At 37.4% G+C, this 23,715-nt stretch overlaps 1 protein-coding gene across 2 annotated transcripts; it reads left to right on the top strand.

The window, feature by feature from the left end:
* Window positions 1-930: 930 nt before the first annotated feature.
* ppp1r1c (protein phosphatase 1, regulatory (inhibitor) subunit 1C) lies at window positions 931-21,841 on the top strand. 2 transcript variants are annotated; one of them, XM_057848668.1, is made up of 6 exons: window positions 931-1,653; window positions 9,509-9,560; window positions 9,961-9,998; window positions 10,077-10,131; window positions 16,722-16,907; window positions 21,368-21,841. In XM_057848668.1, the coding sequence occupies exons 1-6, from the start codon at window positions 1,459-1,461 to the stop codon at window positions 21,418-21,420; spliced, it is 579 nt and encodes a 192-aa protein (XP_057704651.1). In that variant the 5' UTR covers window positions 931-1,458; the 3' UTR covers window positions 21,421-21,841. The 2 variants fall into 2 exon arrangements, with proteins under 2 accessions (XP_057704651.1, XP_057704650.1); XM_057848667.1 differs by lacking the exon at window positions 21,368-21,841 and adding an exon at window positions 17,681-17,993.
* Window positions 21,842-23,715: the final 1,874 nt, after the last annotated feature.

Here is a 23,715-nt window from a genome sequence, read left to right as displayed (position 1 = left end):
TATGGCGATACAACGATTATCGATAAATTGGTCAGGAAATCATTCTAGGATATTCTACAAACAACTAATAAACAGAAAAACAAGTCTCTGCTGTGAATTGGAATGAGTTTATCACTAGTAGACGTCCAATCCATTTGAACTGGGAAGGTGGCAGCGAACATTCGTTCATTCGCTGCCATCCCTCCCACTTCAAACGGATTGAACGTCTATGGCCGTCAGTGGCAGCCAATGCCAGGCAATCACATCATTTTGGGCCATTTAAGGTCATTTTCCTGTTGATTTTCAGTTACTCCCTGTTGATTTTGGGGTATTTTATGGGTCACTTCCTGTTTATTTTAAGTTACAGAACAGAAAGTGACCTAGGAATCTCCCAAATTAATAGGCAGTGACTCAACAGGAAATGACCTGTAAATGAAAAGCAAGTGAGCTGTAAATTCCCCGAAATTCGGACAGAATGACTGCGAATGCTCTGGTTTCGAATTAGTGCTGCAACGATTAATCGATTAACTCGATTCGAAAAAAACATTCAAATTAAATTTAGCTGCTTTCAGTATTCATTTAATTAAAGTGGCGTTGTAATCATTTGTTTTGAAAGTGTTTGCATTTATTTTTATTGATTTGGGTGAATACACAGCCCTCTACCTCATTTCACATGGCTGAATCTATCTGCTTCCTGTTAAGACCAACATAAGCGTTTGAGCTAATGATTTTTTTTAATGCATTCCTAATTTAGTTTAAAGGTATATTTAGCCATTTTTGTGGGAATATGTGTCTGAGCCATTTGTTTAGAGCATTGTAAAAAGCCTTAGCATTTCATAGCGTTTAAGCTAGCGGACTTTTGCTATGTAAGTTAGCCAATTGTTCTTCTGTTGTACATAAGTCCTCTTTTTCTTTTTTATTTAAAAATTTTTTTTTTTTATACCGTGTGAGGCTCAGCTCAGGTATTTAAAATTTTTGTGTTCTTTATCCGATTACTCGATTATTTGAACCTATTTCGAATGAACAAACGTTCCCAGTCCAAATGGACTGGGCGTCGAACACCGTCAATGGCAGCCTTAGAGTTACCTGAGACACTATTATGGTGAAAGATTTTGGGAGCAACTTGTTGGTTCCTTTTTAATTTTTAATTTTTTAGACATTGGCACCTTTTTAAAACGATATCTCGATTCTTGGCAGGAGCATATCGATAACCTTTTGGGACATAAAGTATCACGATATATCACCATTTCGATATATTGTCACACCCCTAATGGCCATCACTCTAAATGGCAGCCAATGAGTTAATAATCACCCAAAATGTGGTCTTTATGAGGTTCATTTTTCTTTTTTAAATGACCAATAATAATCACTTGAAGAATGCTGACTCAACCAATATCCATTAAGTAGCACTCACATTTGTGACAATAGAAAAGCTGCATTGCCGGCATTTATGTCAATTAGTCTTTTAGTGTGCACACTATGATGGACTGTGTGGCACAGACCACTCCCTCCTCACCACACACACACACGAACACACCCGCTCTCTTGCTTTCTGTGTATTTGTTTGTTTGTACGAGCGAGCGTTGGACTGCGATGGAGCCCGGCAGTCCCAAGAAGATCCAGTTTGACGTCCCGCCACTGCAGGGACACTTAGACCCTCAGGCTGCTGAACACGTGAGTGGGCCACGCAACTCAATGTGGAACGTCTGTGTTTATGTCACTCTTATCAAAATGCCATTTCTCTAGTATCATCATGACTATACTTCAACTTTGACAAATTTGCAGACTTGCAGGAATGTAAATAGCAAAGTCATTGAAAATATTTTTTGTGGATAGTCCAAGCTGCTCTCAACTGGTTGTCATTTAATAGTAATGAGGATGAAGATGATGCAAAAATGACATCATCACATTATGTTGGCATACATGTGACAGGCCGAACAAAACATTCCGTTTGTGTGCTGATTGTCAACACTTTGCTTGTGATTTGTTTTCTAAAGATTTATTGTGGTTGTCTGTCACCATAATGGGATAAAAATATAGTCTATGTCAGCATAAAAATACATAATGTTATGATTCATCCCGTTCAAATGGACTGGATGTCTAAGAGTCAGTGCGTAGGAAATCTGAATTTGTTAAAAGAAAAAAAAAAAAGTAAGGAAATTTCTAATATGGTAAATGGGACTGTTAAATACCATCATATTTGTGTGAAGTGGTTGGGAGAGCGAGGTATGTTGTCCTATGGGTTGGTTGTCACACATGCCCTGACTCCACCACTAGAGGGTGGTGAAGCACAATATCAGAATTGGAACGATCATAATTGTGCTGAAATTATGCTGGTTTCATGTGGTGTCATAATTATGCAAGTCAACAACCCCTCAATTCGTATTTTCTCCTGGAAACTTGGAATTGTTTTTGATATCCTGAATTTTGATCTTTTACCTTTCAAAATGGCGAATTTTGAGATAACATTGTATACAGTGCTATGAAAAAGTATCTGAACCTTTTGGAATTTCTCACATTTCTGCATATAATCACCATCAAATGTGATCTGATCTTTGTCAAAATCACACAGATATAAAAACAGTGTCTGCTTTAACTAAAACCACCCAAACATTTATAGGTTTTCATATTTTAATGAGGATAGCATGCAAACCATGACAGAAGGGGAAAAATACGTAAGTGAATCCTCTGCCTAAGGCAGGGGTGTCCAAACTTTTTGCAAAGGGGGCCAGATTTGGTGTGGTAAAAATGTGGAGGGCCGACCTTGGCTGACGTCTTTTACGTAGAACAATATATTTAAGGAAATGTTAGCAAGCCATTCTGTGTGTCACATTTGCTTTATTATTATTTTTTTTTAGTGCTGAAACGATGAATCGATTAACTCCAGTATTCGATTAAAGAAAAAGGATTCAAATTAAATTTTGCTGCTTCGTGTATTCCTTTAATTAAAGTGATACACTGCCCTCTAGTCTGCCTCATTTCCCATGGCTGGATTCAGCTGCTCCATGTTAAAACCAACATAAGCCAAGTTTTTGTTTGAGCTTTTTTTTTGGTAATGCATTCATAATTTAGTTTATTGGTATATTTAGCAGTTGTTTTTTTTTTTGTGTGGGAATATGTGTCTGAACCATTTGTCAAGAGCATTGTAAAAAAAAAAAAAGTGTTAGTGTTTTATAGCATTTAAGCTAGCAGCCATTTGTTATGTAAATTAGCCATTGTTCTTTTGTCAATCCTTATTTATTTTTTATACCGTTTGAGGCTCAGCTCAGGTATTTTAATTTTTCATGTTCCTTATCCGATTAGTCGATTATTTGAACTAACTAGTTCATCGATTAATCGACTGTTAAAATAATCAATACCTGCAGCCCTAATTTTTTAAATGAATAATTTCAACAATCTCGCAACTAGCCTTTGTGGCGTTCTCTTTCAACTCTCGGGCTCTTGCTAAATACTGCTGTTATATGTAATGTAATAATGCTGCTGTAAAATTAAAGTAGCTTCAAGTTGCTTCAATTTCTCGTTTCTTCCCTGTAATCTTTTCGTACATGTCAGCGTGTCTTGTTTGGTAATATCGCCTCTGGTAATATCGCCTAACATTGAACGATTTAAAAACAGCGCACTGTCTCTTTGCAAATGAGGCAGACACAGCTGTTGCGTATTTTAGTGAAGAAATAGTCCAATTTCCACCTATCCCTGAAGCGTCGGCCGTCGCAGTCAACAGTGTTTGTTGATTGTCGCCATTTTAGAAAATTGGGTGTAAAGGGTCACACGGGGTAATTTTGCTTAGAGTGCTGCTTCCTTTTAGTGGGTAAATGAGGAGCAGCATTTAGTGTGTAAGCTACTTCATATTCTGGTAGCAGTACTGCTGACCAATAAATTAAGTGTATGCGGGCCAGATGTAAATGATTATTATGACAGAGGCTGGGGGCCGGATGAAATTTGACCGAGGGCCGCATTTGGCCCCCGGGCCGGACTTTGGACATGTCTGGCCTAAGGAGACTTAAAGAGCAATTGAAGCCAATTTTCACCAGACAATTTAAGTCAGGTGTGTGCAAATCACTGATGAGTGGTTTAAAGCTGCCCTGCCTACTATAAAACACGCTTGGTAAGAATTGTCTTGATCAGAAGCATTGTCTGATGTGCATCATGGCTCGGTCAAGAAAGCTGTCTGAAGACCTGCGATTGCTGATTTGTATAAAGCTGGGAAAGGATACAAAAACCATCTCTAAAAGTCTGGATGTTCATCAATCGACAGTCAGAGAACATGCCTACAAATGGGGAGAGTTTGGCACTGTTGCTTCTCTCCCAAGGAGTGGCTGTCCACCAAAGATGACACCAAGAGTTCAGCGCAGAATATTCGGAGAGGTAAAAAAGAACCCTAGCGTGTCTGCTAAAGAGTTACATGAATCACTTGCACAGTCCAACATCTCTGTGCCCACATCAACTATATGTAGAACGATGGCAAGAAGGGTGTTCATGGGAGGACTCCACGGAGGAAGCCACTGCTGTCTAAAAACACATTTTTGCTCATTTAATGTTCGCAACGAGGCACTTGGACACTCCACAGAAATTTTGGCAAAATATTTTGTGGACTAATGAAACCAAACTTGATTTTTTTTTTGGTAAACACACAACGTAATGTGTGGAGGAAAAATGGAACAGCTCACAAACATCAACACCTCATCCCCACCATGAGGTGGATGGAGCATCATGATTTGGGGCTGTTTTGCTACCTCAGGGCCTGGACAACATGCAATCATTAATGGAAGAATGAATTCAAAAGTTCATCAGGATGTTTTCCAAGGAAAACCTGAGGCCGTCTGTCAGACAGTTGAAGCTAAAAAGAGGACGGATGCTGCAAAGACAATAATCCAAACCACAGAAGTAAATCAACTATAGAATGGTTTCAGAAGAAAAAAAATACACGTTATGGAGTGGCCAGGTCAAAGTCCAGACTTCAACCCCATTGAGATGCTGTGCCGTGACCTAAAGACAGCGATTAATGCCAGACATCCTAGGAATCTGACTGAACTACAGCAGTTTTGTAGAGAAGAATGGGCCAAGATTAGTCCTGACCGATGTGCCAGACTGATATGCCGCTACAGGAAGCATCTGGTTGAAGTTATTGCTGCCAAAGGGGGACCACAAAATATTAAATGTGATGATTCACTTACTTATTTCCCCCCGTCTGCCATTGTTTGCATACTATCCTCATTTAAATATGAAAACCTATAAATGTTCGGGTGGTTTTAGTTAAAGCAGACACTGTTTTTTAATCTGTGTGATTTTAACAAAGATCAGATCACGTTTGATGGTGTTTTTATGCAGAGATGTGAGAAATTCTAAAAGGTTCAGATACTATTTCATACCACTGAATGAAATACAGAGTCATACAAATGTAATTCAGTAAAACTGCAATAAACACATACATTTGTTACCTCATTTTATTAGCATTGTTTTATGTATAACATTAACTTCATGCGTGTTTGTCTGACTGTTTACCTACTTCCAGGAAAAAGCATTTAAGATGTTGATGCACTAAGATGCCTAAAACGTAATAGTTATTGTCTTTAAGTAACAAAGTAACAAAAAAGTAACAGAGGCAATAATAAATAATAGATTGATATCTATATCTGTGTGATTTTGACAAAAATCAGATCACATTTGATGGTGATTTTATGCAGAAATGTGAGAAATTCCAAAAGGTTCAGATACTTTTTTTTATACCACTGTGCCTGTTCCAATTTAGTAGTTATCTTATAACATAGTCTTGTACCATGTGATTCATGTATATTAAAATAATTAAATAAAAACACCATTTCATTCAGAAATTATCATTTTTAAAGAAATCCCATTCAAATTAAAGGTGATGTATGGTCGTCTCAAGTGTCACATGACTGATGCATAAAAAAATAAAAAAAAAACGTAATTACAAACCGGATTCGGTTGAAGTTGGGAAATTGTGTAAAATGTAAATAAAAACAAAATACAATGATTTGAAAATTCCTTTTCAACCAATATTCAATTGAATACACTACAAAGACAACACATTTAATGATCAAACTCATAAACTTTATTTTATTTTTCAAATAATAATTAACTTAGAATTTCATGGCTGCAACACGTGCAGAAGTTGAGAAAGGGCATGTTTACCACTTCGTTACATCACCTTTCCTTTTAATAACACTCACTAAACGTTTTGAAAGAGGACACTAATTCTCTTAAGATTTCTTTCCCATTCTTGCGCGATGAACTGCTTCGGTTGTTCAACAGTCTCGGTCGTATTTTACGCTTCATAATGCGCCACACATTTTCAATGGGAGACAGGTCTGGACTGCAAGCGGGCCAGGGGAGAACCTGGACTCTTTTACTTCGAAGCCACGCTGTTGTAACACGTGCAGAATGTGGCTTGGCATTATCTTGCTGAAATAAGCAGCAGCGTCCATGAAAAAGATGTCGCTTGGATGGCAGCATATTTTGCTCCAAGATCTGTATGTACTTTTCAGCATTTACAGTGCCTTGCAAAAGTATTCGGCCCCCTTGAACCTTGCGACCTTTCGCCACATTTCAGGCTTCAAACATAAAGATATAAAATTTTTATTTTTTGTCAAGAATCAACAACAAGTGGGACACAATCGTGAAGTGGAACAAAATTTATTGGATAATTTAAACTTTTTTAACAAATAAAAAACTGAAAAGTGGGGCGTGCAATATTATTCGGCCCCCTTGCGTTAATAGTTTGTAGCGCCACCTTTTGCTCCAATTACAGCTGCAAGTCGCTAGGGGTATGTTTCTATCAGTTTTGCACATCGAGAGACTGACATTCGTGCCCATTCTTCCTTGCAAAACAGCTCGAGCTCAGTGAGGTTGGATGGAGAGTGTTTGTGAACAGCAGTCTTCAGCTCTTTCCACAGATTCTCGATTGGATTCAGGTCTGGACTTTGACTTGGCCATTCTAACACCTGGATACGTTTATTTTTGAACCATTCCATTGTAGATTTGGCTTTATGTTTTGGATCATTGTCCTTTTGGAAGATAAATCTCCGTCCCAGTCTCAGGTCTTGTGCAGATACCAACAGGTTTTCTTCCAGAATGTTCCTGTATTTGACTGCATCCATCTTCCCGTCAATTTTAACCATCTTCCCTGTCCCTGCTGAAGAAAAGCAGGCCCAAACCATGATGCTGCCACCACCATGTTTGACAGTGGAGATGGTGTGTTAAGGGTGATGAGCTGTGTTGCTTTTACGCCAAACATATCGTTTTGCATTGTGGCCAAAAAGTTCAATTTTGGCTTCATCTGACCAGAGCACCTTCTTCCACATGTTTGGTGTGTCTCCCAGGTGGCTTGTGGCAAACTTTAAACGAGACTTTTTATGGATATCTCTGAGAAATGGCTTTCTTCTTGCCACTCTTCCATAAAGGCCAGATTTGTGCAGTGTACGACTGATTGTTGTCCTATGGACAGACTCTCCCACCTCAGCTGTAGATGTCTGCAGTTCATCCAGAGTGATCATGGGCCTCTTGGCTGCATCTCTGATCAGTTTTCTCCTTGTTTGAGAAGAAAGTTTGGAAGGACGAACGGGTCTTGGAAGATTTGCAGTGGTCTGATGCTCCTTCCATTTCAATATGATGGCTTGCACAGTGCTCCTAGAGATGTTTAAAGCTTGGGAAATCTTTTTGTATCCAAATCCGGCTTTAAACTTCTCCACAACAGTATCTCGGACCTGCATGGTGTGTTCCTTGGTTTTCATAATGCTCTCTGCACTTTAAACAGAACCCTGAGACTATCACAGAGCAGGTGCATTTATACGGAGACTTGATAACACACATTTGGATTCTATTTATCATCATCGGTCATTTAGGACAACATTGGATCATTCAGAGATCCTCACTGAACTTCTGGAGTGAGTTTGCTGCACTGAAAGTAAAGGGGCCGAATATTATTGCACGCCCCACTTTTCAGTTTTTTATTTGTTAAAAAAGTTTAAATTATCCAATAAATGTTGTTCCACTTCACGATTGTGTCCCACTTGTTGTTGATTCTTGACAAAAAAATTAAATTTCATATCTTTATGTTTGAAGCCTGAAATGTGGCGAAAGGTTGCAAGATTCAAGGGGGCCGAATACTTTTGCAAGGCACTGTATGTGGCCTTCACAGAAATGTAAGTCACCCATGCCATGGGAAATAATGCACCCCCATACCATCACAGATGCTGGCTTTTGAACTTTGCGTTGATAACAGTCCGGTTGGTCCGCTTCCTCTTTCGTCCAGTGTTTCCAAAAACAATTTGAAAAGTGGACTCATCAGACCACAAAACACTTGTGCATCAGTCCATTTTACATGAGCTCGGGCCCAGAGAACCCGGCCGCCTTTTTGGATGTTGTTCATAAATGGCTTTTGCTTTGCATGGTAGAGTTATAACCCGCACTTAATGATGTAGTGACGAACTGTATTTACTCACAGTGGTTTTCTGAAGTTTTCCTGAGCCCATTTGGTGATATCCTTTACACACTCATGTCGGTTTTTAAGGCAGTGCCGTTTGAGGGATCAAAAGTCACGGTCAGTCTTGGTTTCCGGCCGTGGTGCTTACGTGCATTGATTTCACCAGATTCTCTGAACCTTTTGATGGTATTATGGACCGTAGATGTTGAAATCCCTAAATTCCTTGCAATTTTGCTTTGAGAAATGTTGTTCTTAAACTGTTCAACTATTTTCTCACGCAGTTGTGGACAAAGTGGTGAACCTCGCCTCATCCTTGCTTGTGAATGACTGAGCATGTTTAGGGAGGCTCCTTTTATGGTACCCACCTGTTCCCAATTAGCCTGATCACATGTGGGATGTTCCAAATAGGTGTTTGATGAGCTTTTCTCAGCTTTCTCAGTATTTTTTGCCACCTTTCCCAACTTCTACTGGACGTGTTGCAGCCATGAAATTCTAAGTTAATTATTATTTGGCAAAAAACAATTAAATTTATCAGTTTGAACATTAAATATGTTGTCTTTGTGGTGTATTCAATTGAATATGGGTTGAGAAGGATTTTCAAATCGTTGTATTTTGTTTGCATTTACATTTTACACAATTTCCCAACTTCAACCGAATCCGGTTCGTAAAATTAAAAAAAAAAAATTTTTTAAATTGAAAAACAGAAAAGGTTGCCAATTCCAAGCCAAGATATTAAGCTTCCCTTTAATAAACGGATAATTCAGATATTCACAAAAGAGTGAAAAAAAATGTGACAACCAAGCCTGTTCTCCCCTACACACTTGTGAATTGTATGCACAGTTTTTATTTTTTCCATTTCCTGTCTGGCTTCTACGAATTCCTGTGCTGCCATGTTGGCTTTTGTGACAAATGAAATCATTCAAACAACAAAATGCTTTTGGCCTCCAACTTGCTCATAAATACACACTCATAAGCCTTACACTGTACTTCTTGTGTGTGTGGTTGTGTATAACTTTAATTCGTTTTCTGGTTTGTATTGAAGCACACTTAACATTTGTATGTTTTTTTTCCATCTTTTTTTTTCAGATACGTCGCAGACGACCAACGCCTGCCACTCTGCAAATATACAGACAGCCTGGTAACAAACACAAATACACCTAAGTACATGTCATTTGCACCTTGGCAACACTGTTTGTGTCAATAAAGAACCTTTTGAATATGAGCGGGACCATACGAGGGGGGTGGGGTGGGGCAAGGGGCTATAATGGAACCTTTATTAGATTTTAGAGGCAGCATTTGGGAAGTGATGTCAGTCAGCGGGATGGATGCTGAGCACGCATGTGTGTGTGTGAGTGTCGAGACTGATGGAGTGGCAGGCTGTGTTCCATTTCGTGAGCTCAGTTTAGTGAGTTTTGTTTTTGCAAAGTGTCCAAATAATTTCAACATTATTAACTCATTGGCATAAACTAAATGCATTGGACGTCTATCGCCGTCAGTAGCACTGAAATGAATGACTTACACCATTTTGTCTTGTACAGATGTTGGGGATCAGAATAACGCCAGCGGAGGCACTCAGGTTTGTATATACACACACGCAACTATACCGACTGTCCTTTGTGAATTAATTATTATGTACATTGTATATTATGCTCAGTCTGCAGAAGGCGCTCAGAGAAAGCAGAGCATCTTAGCACCGCCCACCATGAAAGGTGAACAAACATTTTTTTGTATCCCAATAAATTCATGTTGAACAGTCCATTTTTTGTACAGCACTGATTTGGGATTGACAGTTCTAGAGTGTGAATCTTGACTTCAAGTCATGCAACATTTGCAGAGGAGTGGATGTTAATTTTTTTAAAAGCTTGAACTCTTTCAGTGCCATCACAAAGTATACTGGTATGCAACATGCACGGCATAGTAGAGCTACCAAGATCATTGACAACTATTTTGATCGTCGATCGTTTAAAGGAAAGGTATTTGGTTTGCCCATCCCAGAGGAAAGTATTTTGTTTCATTTGAAAAACACAAGATTGTGTTTTTCTGATATGTAATATTAAAAGATGATTAGTAACAAATGTACTTCGTTACATTTACTTAAGTAACTTTTTGAGAAAAAGTAAGAGTAGTTTTACGAAGCTATACTTTTTACTTTTACTTGAGTAGATTTGTGAAGAAAAAAATGATAGTCTCACTCCGCTACTTTGGGTTACACAAGTCTTCCCTCTTTATTCTACATATTAGATTTATTATTTTTTATGCCAGCGATGCCAAGAGTAGAGACGTGCCTGGTGTATTGTAGCTCTACCGGTTTCACCAATGAGACGTCGGAACAATAATCATATGACTTTATTATACCAATCAGACGCCAGCTTGCCGTTCTATCTTCACGCCAGCCTGTTCAATTATGTGGTGTCTTTACAGCACCGTAAAAATGAAGTACTTGATATAGAGCAGTGTGCTCAACATGACTCGAAAGCGGGGCTTTTAACCTCTCTCCCAGTTTTTATTTGGCACCAATTGACAACCGAAAACCGGAGGTATCATCCTTTTGATTTTAAAATAGTAATTATGAAGGACCTCTTCACTATTCAAACTCGGAACTATGTTCTCCACCAGAGGGCAGTCATGCTCTTTGGACGAATAGTGCTTCATTTATGTAATTTTTTGTTGTTGTTTCGTCGGAATTCAATGTTTTTTTTTTTTTTTTTTTCGTTTTTGTATTTCTTTGGCTTAATGTGGTTATGTAATGGGTTATTGTTCATTATCATTATAACAATAGTCCATATAGATAACCTTGTGCTCAGAAAAAAATACAATTAAAAAAAAAAAAAATCCAACAAAAATTTTAGCAGTTACTCACAATGTTACTCATTTTTTGAGTATTCATTTTCACCATTATTTCCAGGAATTGCCCACCCGCCCGACATGGGGACAGACATTTGATCAATTCCCGTACTATTTTCGCCAATCAAATGTATTCATACCTATTGATACACGCACCTATGCTTGAAAAAATTTGTGCAACTGTCTTTTATAAGAAATGTCATTTATAGTATTTATACTTGAATATTATCCAAATCCTCTTTTGGAACCTTTTAATAGTAAATATTGTCTCATTTGTATAAATTTGTTTTTATTAGATTTTTGTTGTAGTTGAATTTAAAAAAAAGGAAAAAACTAAATATCTTCCTTTGATTATTAAAAAAAAAAAAAAAAAAAAAACTTTATGTAATAAATTATGACTTTATTGAAGTTTATTCATTCATTCATTCATTCATTTTCCATGCCGCTTTATTTACTTCAAATTCAATTATTTTTTATTTCATTTTTATATATATTTTTATAAGGGGTATATATTTATTGTCATATTTATTTGTATTTCTAAAATTGTAATTAAAAAACATATTTTATATATTTGTTTTTATCAGATTTTTGTTGTTGTTAAATTTTTAAAAAAGGAAAAAACTAAATGTTGCCTTTCGATTGATTTTTTGAATACTGTTATTAATGTAATGCATAATGATTTTATTGAAGTTTATTTAATTCAAATTTAATTATTTGTATTTCATATTATTTTTCTATCTATAAAACATATTTAATGTCATATTTATTTGTATTTCTAAAATTGTAATTAAAAAACATATTTTATATATTATAACACTTTTTTTTTTTTTTTTTAAGAAAAAAACCAATAAATGTTTTCTAATTTCTGTACTCCCTGATACAAGCAGGTGATTCATTTTGTAATTTATTCATCAAAAAATGATATTTGCAAACATCTGCATTGGAAAACAATGAGACATTGTAACTTAGTATTATTAGTCGAGGTTTTTCTCAGTACGGTACATGGGTTTTGCTTCCTCTGCACATTAGCAACTAAAATGTTAACCCCAGAGTATTAATAACGGTTAACGACTTGTGATTTACGTGTGCCGATAAGTCGACTCACTGCGAGATAATCAGTCAAATAATCGACTATCCAAATAATTGTTAGTGGCTGCCCTTCAGTGCCATATACACCCACAGAAGAAAACAACAACAAACTTTGCACATAAATTTGAGTGCAAATCTTTCTGGCAGCGAAGCAGGAAGGCAAGACGTTAAAAGCTTTTCTTCTATTGATCCATTAAGAGCGCGTGTGAGTCGGCTCCTAATAGCAGCGTTGGCATTAGAAGCGTAACGGCACAATTTCCCTCGTGCAATATTGCTGTGATGTGCAAAGTGGGCTCAATAGAAATTTCTGTATTTAAAGGGCAGGTGAAGAGCTTTTTGGATTTTGGTATAATTTTGCAAATATAAACTTTGCACGAGTTTGTGGAAACACCCATGTCATTTCTCACGCGTAAGTGCGAATATAATTTGAGTCTTTTTACGTTTTTTAGCACTCTGTCAATACTGCATTCTCAAACCCGGAAGTGTGACCTAAATTCCCGAACACAACAGAAGACTATCCACAGCGAGCATAGCAGCAGCAACGATATCAGTACCGGTAATATTTCCACCGAAAGTAACCATTCAGGATCCCTCTTTTGTGATGCTAACGATGGCAAAGGCTCCCAGGAAAGATTATCTACAATTAATCCCTACATGTTTGAACCTGAGGCGTCAGGTGACGACGATTTACTCGGCACAGCAGACGTTGGTGATGACGCTGGTTGGTAGCTCGACACTTTACGAAAGGAAGTGCGGTGTGCCTATGTCTAGCATCGTGATTTCTCTCTGAACCTTTCTTTCCCCAGTCATTCTGCGATATAATTATCAGCACTAAGTAACGCGTTACTGTAATGTGATTACTTTCTTTCAGTCTCGAGCAATCTAACACATTCATTTTTCCCAAACCAGTAATTTGATTAAAGTTAATTTCCTTAGTGTCTGTGCATTACTATTTTGTTATTGCTTCATAATGTATGTAGAATGAAGACTATTGTTGTCATGTACGGAGAGCATTTCAAGTAGAAATTGCTAGAAAGGTTTCCATCTTCTCACTATGGGTTCATTTCCATGGTAACCGCTCACCGTTACTTCCTGTTTTGGTCTCAAGTCACACGTTTTGGGACTAAGAAAGGCGCGGGGTGCACATTCGAGCTGAGTGTAGCCACCTGTTGAGATGTGTGAGGGAATGTTGATCTGTGTGCGTCCATAGATGAATGTGAGTATTTTTACTTCATTCTGTAGGGTTCCAGCGATAGGTTGAAGCAGCTACATGCGTGGCCGTTTCGTAGCTTTGCCGTTACAACGGCGGGTTGTCATCGTTCCTTGTCGGCAAGCATTGTTTACATCATATTCCTGTTGCACATTTATGCCGTGAGGTGATGTGTTCGTTTAGCATCTTTGGGATGTGTTGTAAGTCCGACTGAGTATAAAGTGCTTAGTTGCTGCCATGTTTTGTGGCCAAATTGACCTCGTGTGTATACGGCGTACTTCCAGGTTGTGCGCGCGCATTCGCGCCTGCCCCCACGTTTGTGTGTGTTGCACTGTTTATTGCACATTTCATTTTTTGTGTTGTTCATTATTGCGCAGTCAATTTGCATTGTTTTACATGTTGGCACTGAGATGCTGTTAACCCCAACCCAAAGTCCAGAATTTTTTACATTAGGCTTAATCTTTGAGTTAGCGGTGGTTTAACCCTTGAGAGTCGAAGGATGCGCCGGCGCGTCTTCAGCGCACGTCATCTTTGAAGCACCCTCACGTTTTAATTACGTCACCCACATGCCGTTGGTTGGTCTCGTTTTAAAGTGTGGAAGTTGCGGTTTACTCTCGTTATTATTTGAAGTCAATCGACCAACTAAAACGTGAGATATTGTCATTTAAGTTTTATAGTTTTACTGTCCTCTCAAAAAAACATTAAAACGCTGCATGGATCATTTGTTTATGTCTATATTTCCATCATTTCTTGTCCTTTTTTAAAACGGAAGCTCCATGAAAAAAACACAAATCAAACGAACCCTTTCGAAGTCACAGTGGAAGCACAAAATGCGTTTTTTTTTTTTTTTATAAATATAACTGCCGTGCGAGGTTCCACCGAACGAGAGGGAGGAGTGCTCTGAAGCAGCGAGGTGGCGAGCGACGGCCGTTTGGCTCAAGCGAGCGACTTTGTGTGACTTTGAGAATGAACGGAAAACTAAATTTAGCGCAAGCAATTGTGCTTTTTGATCAACTTGAGGAAGAGTATGGTCCAAATTCGTCATCATCGTCTTCTTCGGAAGAGTCCTCCAGTGAAGATAGTGACGGATTTGAACACGTGGGTGACGCCATCGTCTAGCAGAGGTAAGCCAACTCAACTTTTTTTTTTTTTTAATGCTGAAAAAGTTTCTTTTGAAAGTTTCTTTTGATATTGCAAGACAAAGTTAATTTTGATGCAATATAAGTGTGTTTTTGTGTATATAGTAATAAAATGTGCATATCAGATCAAAGTCGTACGTGCACTGTGTGTATCCCAGGCAGGAATTTATAATTTGTGGTGTTCTTCTTTCTATATGAAAATTAGGGATGTAGCACATATTCAGCTATGGTATTCTTTCTATTGTCATACATATAGATTTCCATTATTATTTATTGCTGTATATATTTTTATTTTATACTTCATTATTTTCATAAATACTGACTTTTTTTCATGTACATTTATAGTGACAAAGTAAAGTGAAATGAAAATGGAAGGGTGGAAGGGTGGAAAGACGACTGACACCCCATGGAAGTGTGGGCTGTGTGATGTAGCCTTGTGTCTAATTCCAGGACGAAAACTGCTTTTCGGAGTGGCATGCCTGAAAAATTTTTAACTTGTTTATTGTAAATATTTTTTGAAAATACTTTTTTCCCAATGTTATATATATATATATTTTTTTTTTCCCCCACAATCAGTCTTCTCAATTTGTGTATATAAATGTGTGTTCAAGAAGCTTGATTGTGTGTACGTAGTTTTCATCAGGTGATGGGCCGCAATACCTAAACTCATAAAGAGATGGCCTCTAAACACTTTTTGTGTTAGATGGTATATATTTTTTCACTGTTCTTCACTGTTTGGTCTGCTGTATATAACCTGTTTAGACTAGAGCATGTATAAAGGCAAAAAACGCCTATGGCTATACCTGTTGTTTATGTTGAATTGTCAAATATAAGACTATTTATTCTAAAAAATTTTTGGTTGAATGTTCATCCTAACATGTTGAATAAATATTACAAAGTTTCAAAACGGTTCGTTACGCATGTTTGGCTGTCAATTGGACATCAATATTAAAAATTTTGACAAAACGATTTTGGAATTTTTGGTCTTTTTGGGCCCAAAATGATGATTTATAATTGGTCAGTGAAGGAAACAACAGTTTGGAGATGAAGTTCAAGGTGTCACAAAAAAAAGGGACCAAACCAGGCCATCGTAAACAATTCTTTCTTTGAAATATAAAGGCAACTTCAAAGGCATGCAAAATCAGACAAAATAGGCCCAGACCTTAAAGGGTTAATTAGTTGCTGGAGTTTATTACAACAAATTCCATGCAGTTTGCCACTTATTTGTTTGTTTCAAGGCTCCTGAATGGATAAGCTAAGGCTAACTGTGGTTAAAATCAGCTCCATCGACTAATTAAACCCCCGCTAACTCGAAGATTGCACTTTATGTGAAAAATTCTAATTTTTCTCTTTAAATTCAGTGATTGGAAAGTCAATTACATGTGATGACATTTTTCTGTTGTCATTCTTATGCTGAGGCAGCAAAGGGAGAAAAATTGGTAAAAAGTAACCGATAAATAACTTTTAAAGTAACTTAGTTACTTTGAGAATAAAATAATCAGTAAAGTAACTAGATTACTTAGAATTCCAAATCCTTGCAGAAGAAGGTTTTTTGGGCCACTCACGGAGTCAGTTCATCGCTACACTTCGAGATCTCGCGAGTAAAACCCAGAAAATGTTTGCAATATATGGTGAGGACAGTGTAGTGCTAGACCTTTGTATTGGAGTGCTGGGGAGGTCTTCGGGAATTGACGTCATTAGGTAGCGGCCAGCAGCGAGGCGCGTCCCTCGTTGCTAAGGTGTCGCTATGGCAGAAACTCAAAAACTATGTGGTCAATTCAAAAAAATTTGGGGTAATGTGAGTTTTGAGACAACGAATGATGCATTCAATACAATTTAACCGAGTAAAACGCTCATGAATTGAAGTCTTCACCTGCCCTTTTACTCATTCGCTGCAAATAACGTTCGCCCAAAATATGACTTGTTGCTGGACAACGCTATCACCGTCACTGGCAGCAAATGATGCAAATTGTTTTCAAATTACAAGCATTGACAAGCTGTTTTTCCTCATCCTCAGAGCTTCAGTTTGGGGGACAAAACCTCCCCGGGGGCACGGACAGTCAGTTGAGTCCAATCACGGCACAGCTCTACTCCAGCTCCTTCCCTTGGGCCAATCTGAATGGGCCCGAAGAAGCTAACGGCAACCAAGCGGGCCTTTTTGCCAATCAGCAGCAGGGCGTGCCGCAAAGCAACAGTACAGCGGGTAAAGCACATCATTCCATATTTTAATGAGCAAAATGTTTGAGGACAACAACTAATGCCGCTTTGTGATCAATCTTGTGTAACGTGCGAAATTTCGTATTGCAATGTAATACATTTAATGTATAAAATTCCAAATTTTAACATGATAATTTGACTTAACCAATTGAGCTAAACAAAGCATTTCTTTTTTTTTTGTTATTAATTTTTTTAAAAGGGGAAAAACAGTAAATATTTTTTTCAATTTATTTTTACTTAATTTAATTTTACTTTATTTTAAAATATTTAAAATTTACAAAACAAAATAGAAAAAACAGTATTTTCATATTATTATTATTATTATTTTCATTTAGAAAAAGGAGGGTTTGGCTACATACCTGATTTCTGTAGTCCTTGGTGAAAGCAGATGATTATCATAGTAATTCATCAAATGAGTTATTTGCAATCATCGGCTTTTTCTTTGGAAAACAATGATAGTTACATAGTAATAAAGTATTAATGATCTAATTTGTCCTCAACACAGTTTTTGGTTGCAATGCATTTTGAGCTAAAATGTCAAGCCTAGTTTAATAACAGTAAACACTTTGTGATATATAAAAGCTGTTCAGTAAATTAACTGTTAAAAAAGTGGGTCAAAACAACTATTGCTCTTACTAGATCAATGTTTTTTTTTTTTTTTTTTTTTGGAGTGGGGAGAGTACGTGACATGAGATAGGCTTCAATGCAACTAACGAAACTAACTTGTTCTTACATATCTCCTTGCTTTTTGCCCCTAAGACATGTCATGTGATTCCCAAAATGAAGCTTCCAGTCCTGACTCGGTCTCTCGGTAGCGCTGCCCCCGCTCTTCCTCCTCTTCGTCTTCCTCGCCGCTGCATTAAAACTGCTTGACGACGATGATAACGCTGTACAATCTCTTGCAAGTGCACATGATAACATGGCTGTGAATAAAGATATGTTATTATATGGCAAAAACTGGATGTGTTACATTTTTTGGGCAGTTTTGCTTAACATTTTCTAAACCTTGATGACATCCTCAGGTATTTTTGAATAGTATTGGCATGTCCTGAGTTATGTTGCTCTGGCTTGAAACGTGTCAGCAGTTCTCTCCCTAAAAATCAACGCATTAAGGCTCACCCACTAATCTTACTTTCTTCTTAAAGCTGTGATATTAAATCGAATGAAATGCTGTCAACTACTGGTGGGCGTCAGTCATTACAGTTATGTACAAGCTTGAATTCACAGATGAGCTGAATGGGGCATTCTTTGATTGATTCATATTTTGCTGGGGGCTGGAACAGTGGTCACTACAGTGGACAGCTATTGAAAATTTGACCTTTAAATCCCTTAACCCTTCATAGGGCAAGTGACTATTTTTGGTCATTCAAAAACGTAAAGGTTCTATACTTAATTGTTCATTCAAAATACTTTTCTACTCCATGCATGCTCCACCAATGCCCTAATGAGTGCAACGAGTCCTGACAGTTTAATTGAGACTTCCCCCAAAAGCCCTTTTTTGTTCCGTTCAATAGAGAATGTCTGCCTGTTCCATCGATTTTCCGCCTAGTCTCCGCTTGGTAAAAACACATTCCTAACACACTTAGGACTTGCTACTAATAGTAAAAAATCCCATTTGCTGTTTTTACGTTTCTAGTGCTGATGAAATGATCGTTGCTTTATTTTCGTGCTCGTACAAACATGCACAGTGGTGCCACCAGAGGGTGGCCAGGGGTGGCTACGGCCCCCCAATAAATTTGTTGGCCACCCCACTGACCACCCCTCTTTTGTTAAATGTTCACTCTATGCTTAATACAGTGGGGAGAACAAGTATTTGATACAAATACTTGTTCTCCCCACTGTATATACATAACACAATAAAACAGAATTGTTGTGAAACTCAAAATGTTGACTGGACTGTTATGGACAATGCACATTAAATCATTAGTAACATTAAATTAGGGCAGCTATCGATTATTTTAGTAGTCGATTAATTGATAAACTAGTTAGTTCGAATAATCGGATAAGGAACATAAAAAAATAAAGTACCTGAGCTGAGCCTCAAACGGTATAAAAAAATAAAAAAATAAATGAGGATCTAAGTACAATAAAAGAACAACTGGCTAACAAAAGTCTGCTAGCTTCAATGCTTTAAAATGCTAACTTTTTTTATTTTTTTATTTTTTTTTTACAGTGCTCTCAAAGAATGGTTCAAACACATATTCCCACAAAAATGGCTAAATATACCTATTACCTAAATTACGAATGGATTAAAAAAGCATTAGCTCAAACAAAAACTTAGCTTATGTTGGTCTTAACAGGGAGCAACTGGATTCAGCCATGTGAAATGAGTTATGTCATATTCACTGTTGCCACTGGAGGGTAATGTCTCCACCCAAATCAATAAAACTAAATGCAAACACTTTACTAATGAATGCTCGAAGCAGCAAAATTTAATTTGAATCTTTTTTCGAATTGAAAGACTGAGTTAATCGATTAATTGTTGCAGCAGTACATTAAATATAACACAATACACCAAAGTATATCAGTGGGCGTGTCCTAAAGGCTTTCTGATAGTTTTCTTCTGACCTTTTTACTGAAACAACATAATAAAAACCTGAAATTATGGCTTTTGGTTTTTGGTGTGCCACCCCAAGATTTTAAGTGGCACTATTTGGCCACCCCTATGAAAAATTTCTGGAGGCGCCACTGAGCTTGCATACCATACATGAGCTTAAAACGGGCTGTAGTTAAGTTTTAGGGCTGGAGGTGACAGTCGCAAGTAAAAAAATGGAAATAAACACATAGCACCTCTGCGTATTACCAATTATTATTATCAAGGACGTAGGTTTGGTCTCAACATTGGTAGGGATGATATTACAGCATAACCTGTATGTACACTTTTTGCTTGGGATGGGACATTAATAAGACCAAACAGATTGGGTGAACGGGGGTCAGGGCTACATTTCTCATGAATATGAACCTAATTAACTGAAATGCTAAATCAGGGGTGCTCATGACTGGTCGATCTCGCAAAGCTAGTGTGGGTAGCTCATGGCATCCCCCCCAAAAACACTTTTTTTTAAATGTACATAATTAATTATGATTGTTGTGTGTATGTTGTGTTGTATGATCTACATACTGTATGAGGTCATGCAGCACCCCTCTCTCTCTAAGCAGCTTCTTAATAACGTTTTTCTATTTCCATGGTTTCCAGCAGAGTTCACTACATTTCTCACACTTTATTTAATGTTAACAGTAGAAAACACAAAGAGGACACTTCTCTCGAAGCAACTTCCTACTTGAGTTTTGCAGGTTAGCAAGTTCACACAGTTTAATGTTATGCTAACGCTGATGCAGGTTGGACCTACAATAGCAAAATTAATGGTGTGTTCCCCACTTCCAAAACAATTATGTCTTTTTACATTTCCAACAATGGCTGCTGCTGGCTGAAAAAAACCTTCTCATATCTCTAATATCTAATGTGTGTGTGTGTAAGGGTCAAGTCATCAGCCAATCAAATGTGCGTTTAGGAGGAAAAAATAGACTTGCACATTCAGCAAGTAAAAAGATGTACTGTGCAAAAGTTTTAGGCAGGACACCTGCCTAAAACTTTTGCACAGTACTGTATTTTTTGTTGTTGTAATTATTAAATTTATAAGGATCATGAAAGCTTCCACTTGGGGAAATATATATACATACAGTATATCCTGTATATACATAATATAATAAAAATATACAGTACTGAGCATTTTGCACAGTACTGTATATGTAAATCTAAACATAATGAAAATAATTCACTTAATAGGGGTCGGGTCAATTACAACAATTAAAACATATGGGAAGACAATAAAATGACCTATATACAGTAACTGAAGTCATTACATAATGCAAATAAGGCTGCTTAAAAGTTGGTGGGGACAATTTGAGCATCTTGAAAAGTTGGTAATGTTTTGTCCCAACCGTCCCTATGCAAACCTGCGACCTTGATTATTATTATTATATTTTTATTAGCAATATTATTTAAAAGAAATAGATATATGTCTATTTTTTGTATTTTTAAAATATTGTATTACAATGATAAATGTATAAGTTGATACAACGTTATTAAAAACTTAATTAACACTAACAACTAGATTAAAACCAACACTCTCAGGTAGATTTTATTTTTTTTTCATAACATTTAACTCGTTGCATGCCATTGATGGCGGTAGACCTCCAATTCCTTTAAACTGGGAGGACTGGTTCTGAATGCTCATGTTTCAGTACCACCGACGGCACTAGACGCTAGATCCATTTTGACTGGAGGGGGGGTTGGACAGCTAGCACCATCAATGGCAGCAAATGAGTCAAATGAGGGTTTAAAAAATTCATAATTCGTGCATGAAAACGTTCAACTTTCTGTCATAATATGATCAAAAAATCGCCAGATGCTTGCTTAAATTTGGCGACTTTTTCTTTTGGCAGGCAGGTCCCAATATACTGTACCCGAAGAAGAAGACCAGGAAGTGGACATTTAGCATCAGAAAGAATGATGTGGTTTTGATTTTGAAAATTTGGAATAAAACAAACGAGGGTACGACATGAAACAAATTCAATGTGCTTCTACGAAACTCATTTGAAATGTCCCATTATTTACAATCCCTATAATCATGACTTAATGTGAACACATACAACTGCAGGAAAAAACGTTATTATCAATGTATTTTATCATGCAAAACACTTGTTAATAAATCATTAGTTCCAAGTTGTTGCAGGTGATAATGAAACATTCCATAGTGATGCTTGCATGTGCCAAGCAGAGGTGGGTAGTAACGCGTTTTCTCCATTACAGTCACTTGACTTTTTGAGAAAAATGTACCTCCTAGTTTACCACGCAATATTTTTTTACTTTCACTTAAGTAAATTAGTGAAAGAAGAAACATTACTCTTACTCCGATACTTTGGGCTACACTAGAGTCATTACATTTTTCCTCTTTATTCTACATATTGACTTTATTTTTGCCAGAGGTGCCGACAGTGGCTCCATGATACCAATCAGTGGTAAGAATGTTTTTTCTCCACTAGAGGGCACTCAGGCTCTTTGGGTGGGTGATGTTTCACAGTGTTGCTCTGGTCTGAATTAATTTTTTGTGTCAACTTTGTGGTCCAGTATGGTCATGTAATAGGTTATAGTATGTTATAATATTAACAGTTTATATACTAAATGAAGTTATGCTGAGAAAAAAAACATACCGTTATTTAAAAAAACAAATAAATCAAACATTGCAAGCAGTTACTCACAATTTTACTCATTACTTGAGTAAAAGTAATTACTTAAGTAAAAGTACTTGAGTTCAGGGGTGGGCAGTGCCCACCCACGGACACGCTCTGGCCACCCAAAGAAAACAGGATGTAGTACTAACAGCAGTCTGGGCACCACATATGGTATCCCATTTATATGGTACTGATGTGTTCTAAGTTTTAACCTTTGCGTTGTTACCTCCTCTTTCACCTTAAAAAAATGAAATGAAATGTTGGTTTTGTTCCTAGGGGGCGCGACACACATTTACGCATATTTTTATTTTATTTTATTTTTTACATTTTATCAAAATGGTTGTTGAGTTTGGTGAGTTTTGAAGCATTCTGAGGGGGTCAAAGTAGGGCTCAAAGCGTCAGCGGGACAAAGAATGACTGCTAGGGGCGCTCAATAGTGTATTTGGAATTTGTCTTCACATGGTATCAAAGATTGGACCTGTCTTGACCTGCCTAGCGATTTTGGTGCATTTTAAAGCATTCTAAGGGGGTCAAATCGAGCTCAAAGGGGCTGCAGAACAAAGAATAACTATAATAACAAGAAACTGCAATTTCTGGACAAATTATTCTGGGTCTTTGCTGTGTGGCAATACAGATCTTAGCCCCATCCAGGGCAATCAATGGAATGGACAAACATGCCCATGAATGGCATTAAACAAAGTAAATGCCATTAGAAATGAATGGGAAATTTGGACGTCCATGGCCGTCAATGGCAGCACCCTCCATAAGCGTCAATGGAATCGGGGAAGTTGGGGGGACACGTCCTAATGATATCTTGTCATTTCCTGTTAATTTGGGGACAGTTTTTTTTTTTGCCATTGAAAATGAATGGGGAAAAAATTGGACGTCCATGGCCGTCAATGGCATCAACTTACATAGGCGCCAATGAAATCCAAGTACATTGGCATCAATAGAATTGAAAAACATGCCCGTCAATGGCATTAAACAAAGTAAATGCCATTAGAAATTAATGGGAAATTTGGACGTCCGTGGCCGTCAATGGCAGCACTCTTCATAAGCGTCAATGGAATCGGGGAAGTCTGGGGGACACGTCCTATTGATATCTGGTCATTTTTTCCTGTTGATTTGGGAACATTGTGTTTTTCCCATTGAAAATGAATGGGAAAAATTTGGGACGTCCATGGCTTTCAATGGCATCGATTCACGTATGCGTCAATTAAATCTAAGTACATTAGCATCAACAGATTCGACATTCATGGCCGTCAGTGGCATCAATGCAATGTCAATTCCATTGGAAGTGAATGGGAAAGTATCCATTAAAAATGAATGGGAACGTTTTTGGCAAATTTCCGGAGAACCGTAATTTTTTCCAAATTCTGTACACAACTTTTATGCCCCTCACCGTCCCGGAATTTTTGATGCCCAAATTATGTGATTTGGTAAAGAATTGTAGGACTCGATACATTTTGAAACTTTTTTTTCCCCGGAAAATTGCCGTTTATGGGAAAACGGAAAAATTTACAGGGCCGTTAAAAAATTCCCATCGTCGCGCGAAAATT

This window comes from Corythoichthys intestinalis, chromosome 10 (genome assembly GCF_030265065.1).
Source record: "Corythoichthys intestinalis isolate RoL2023-P3 chromosome 10, ASM3026506v1, whole genome shotgun sequence".
NCBI classification, from domain to species: Eukaryota; Metazoa; Chordata; class Actinopteri; order Syngnathiformes; family Syngnathidae; genus Corythoichthys; species Corythoichthys intestinalis.
This window is presented reverse-complemented; position numbering and strand designations above follow the sequence as displayed.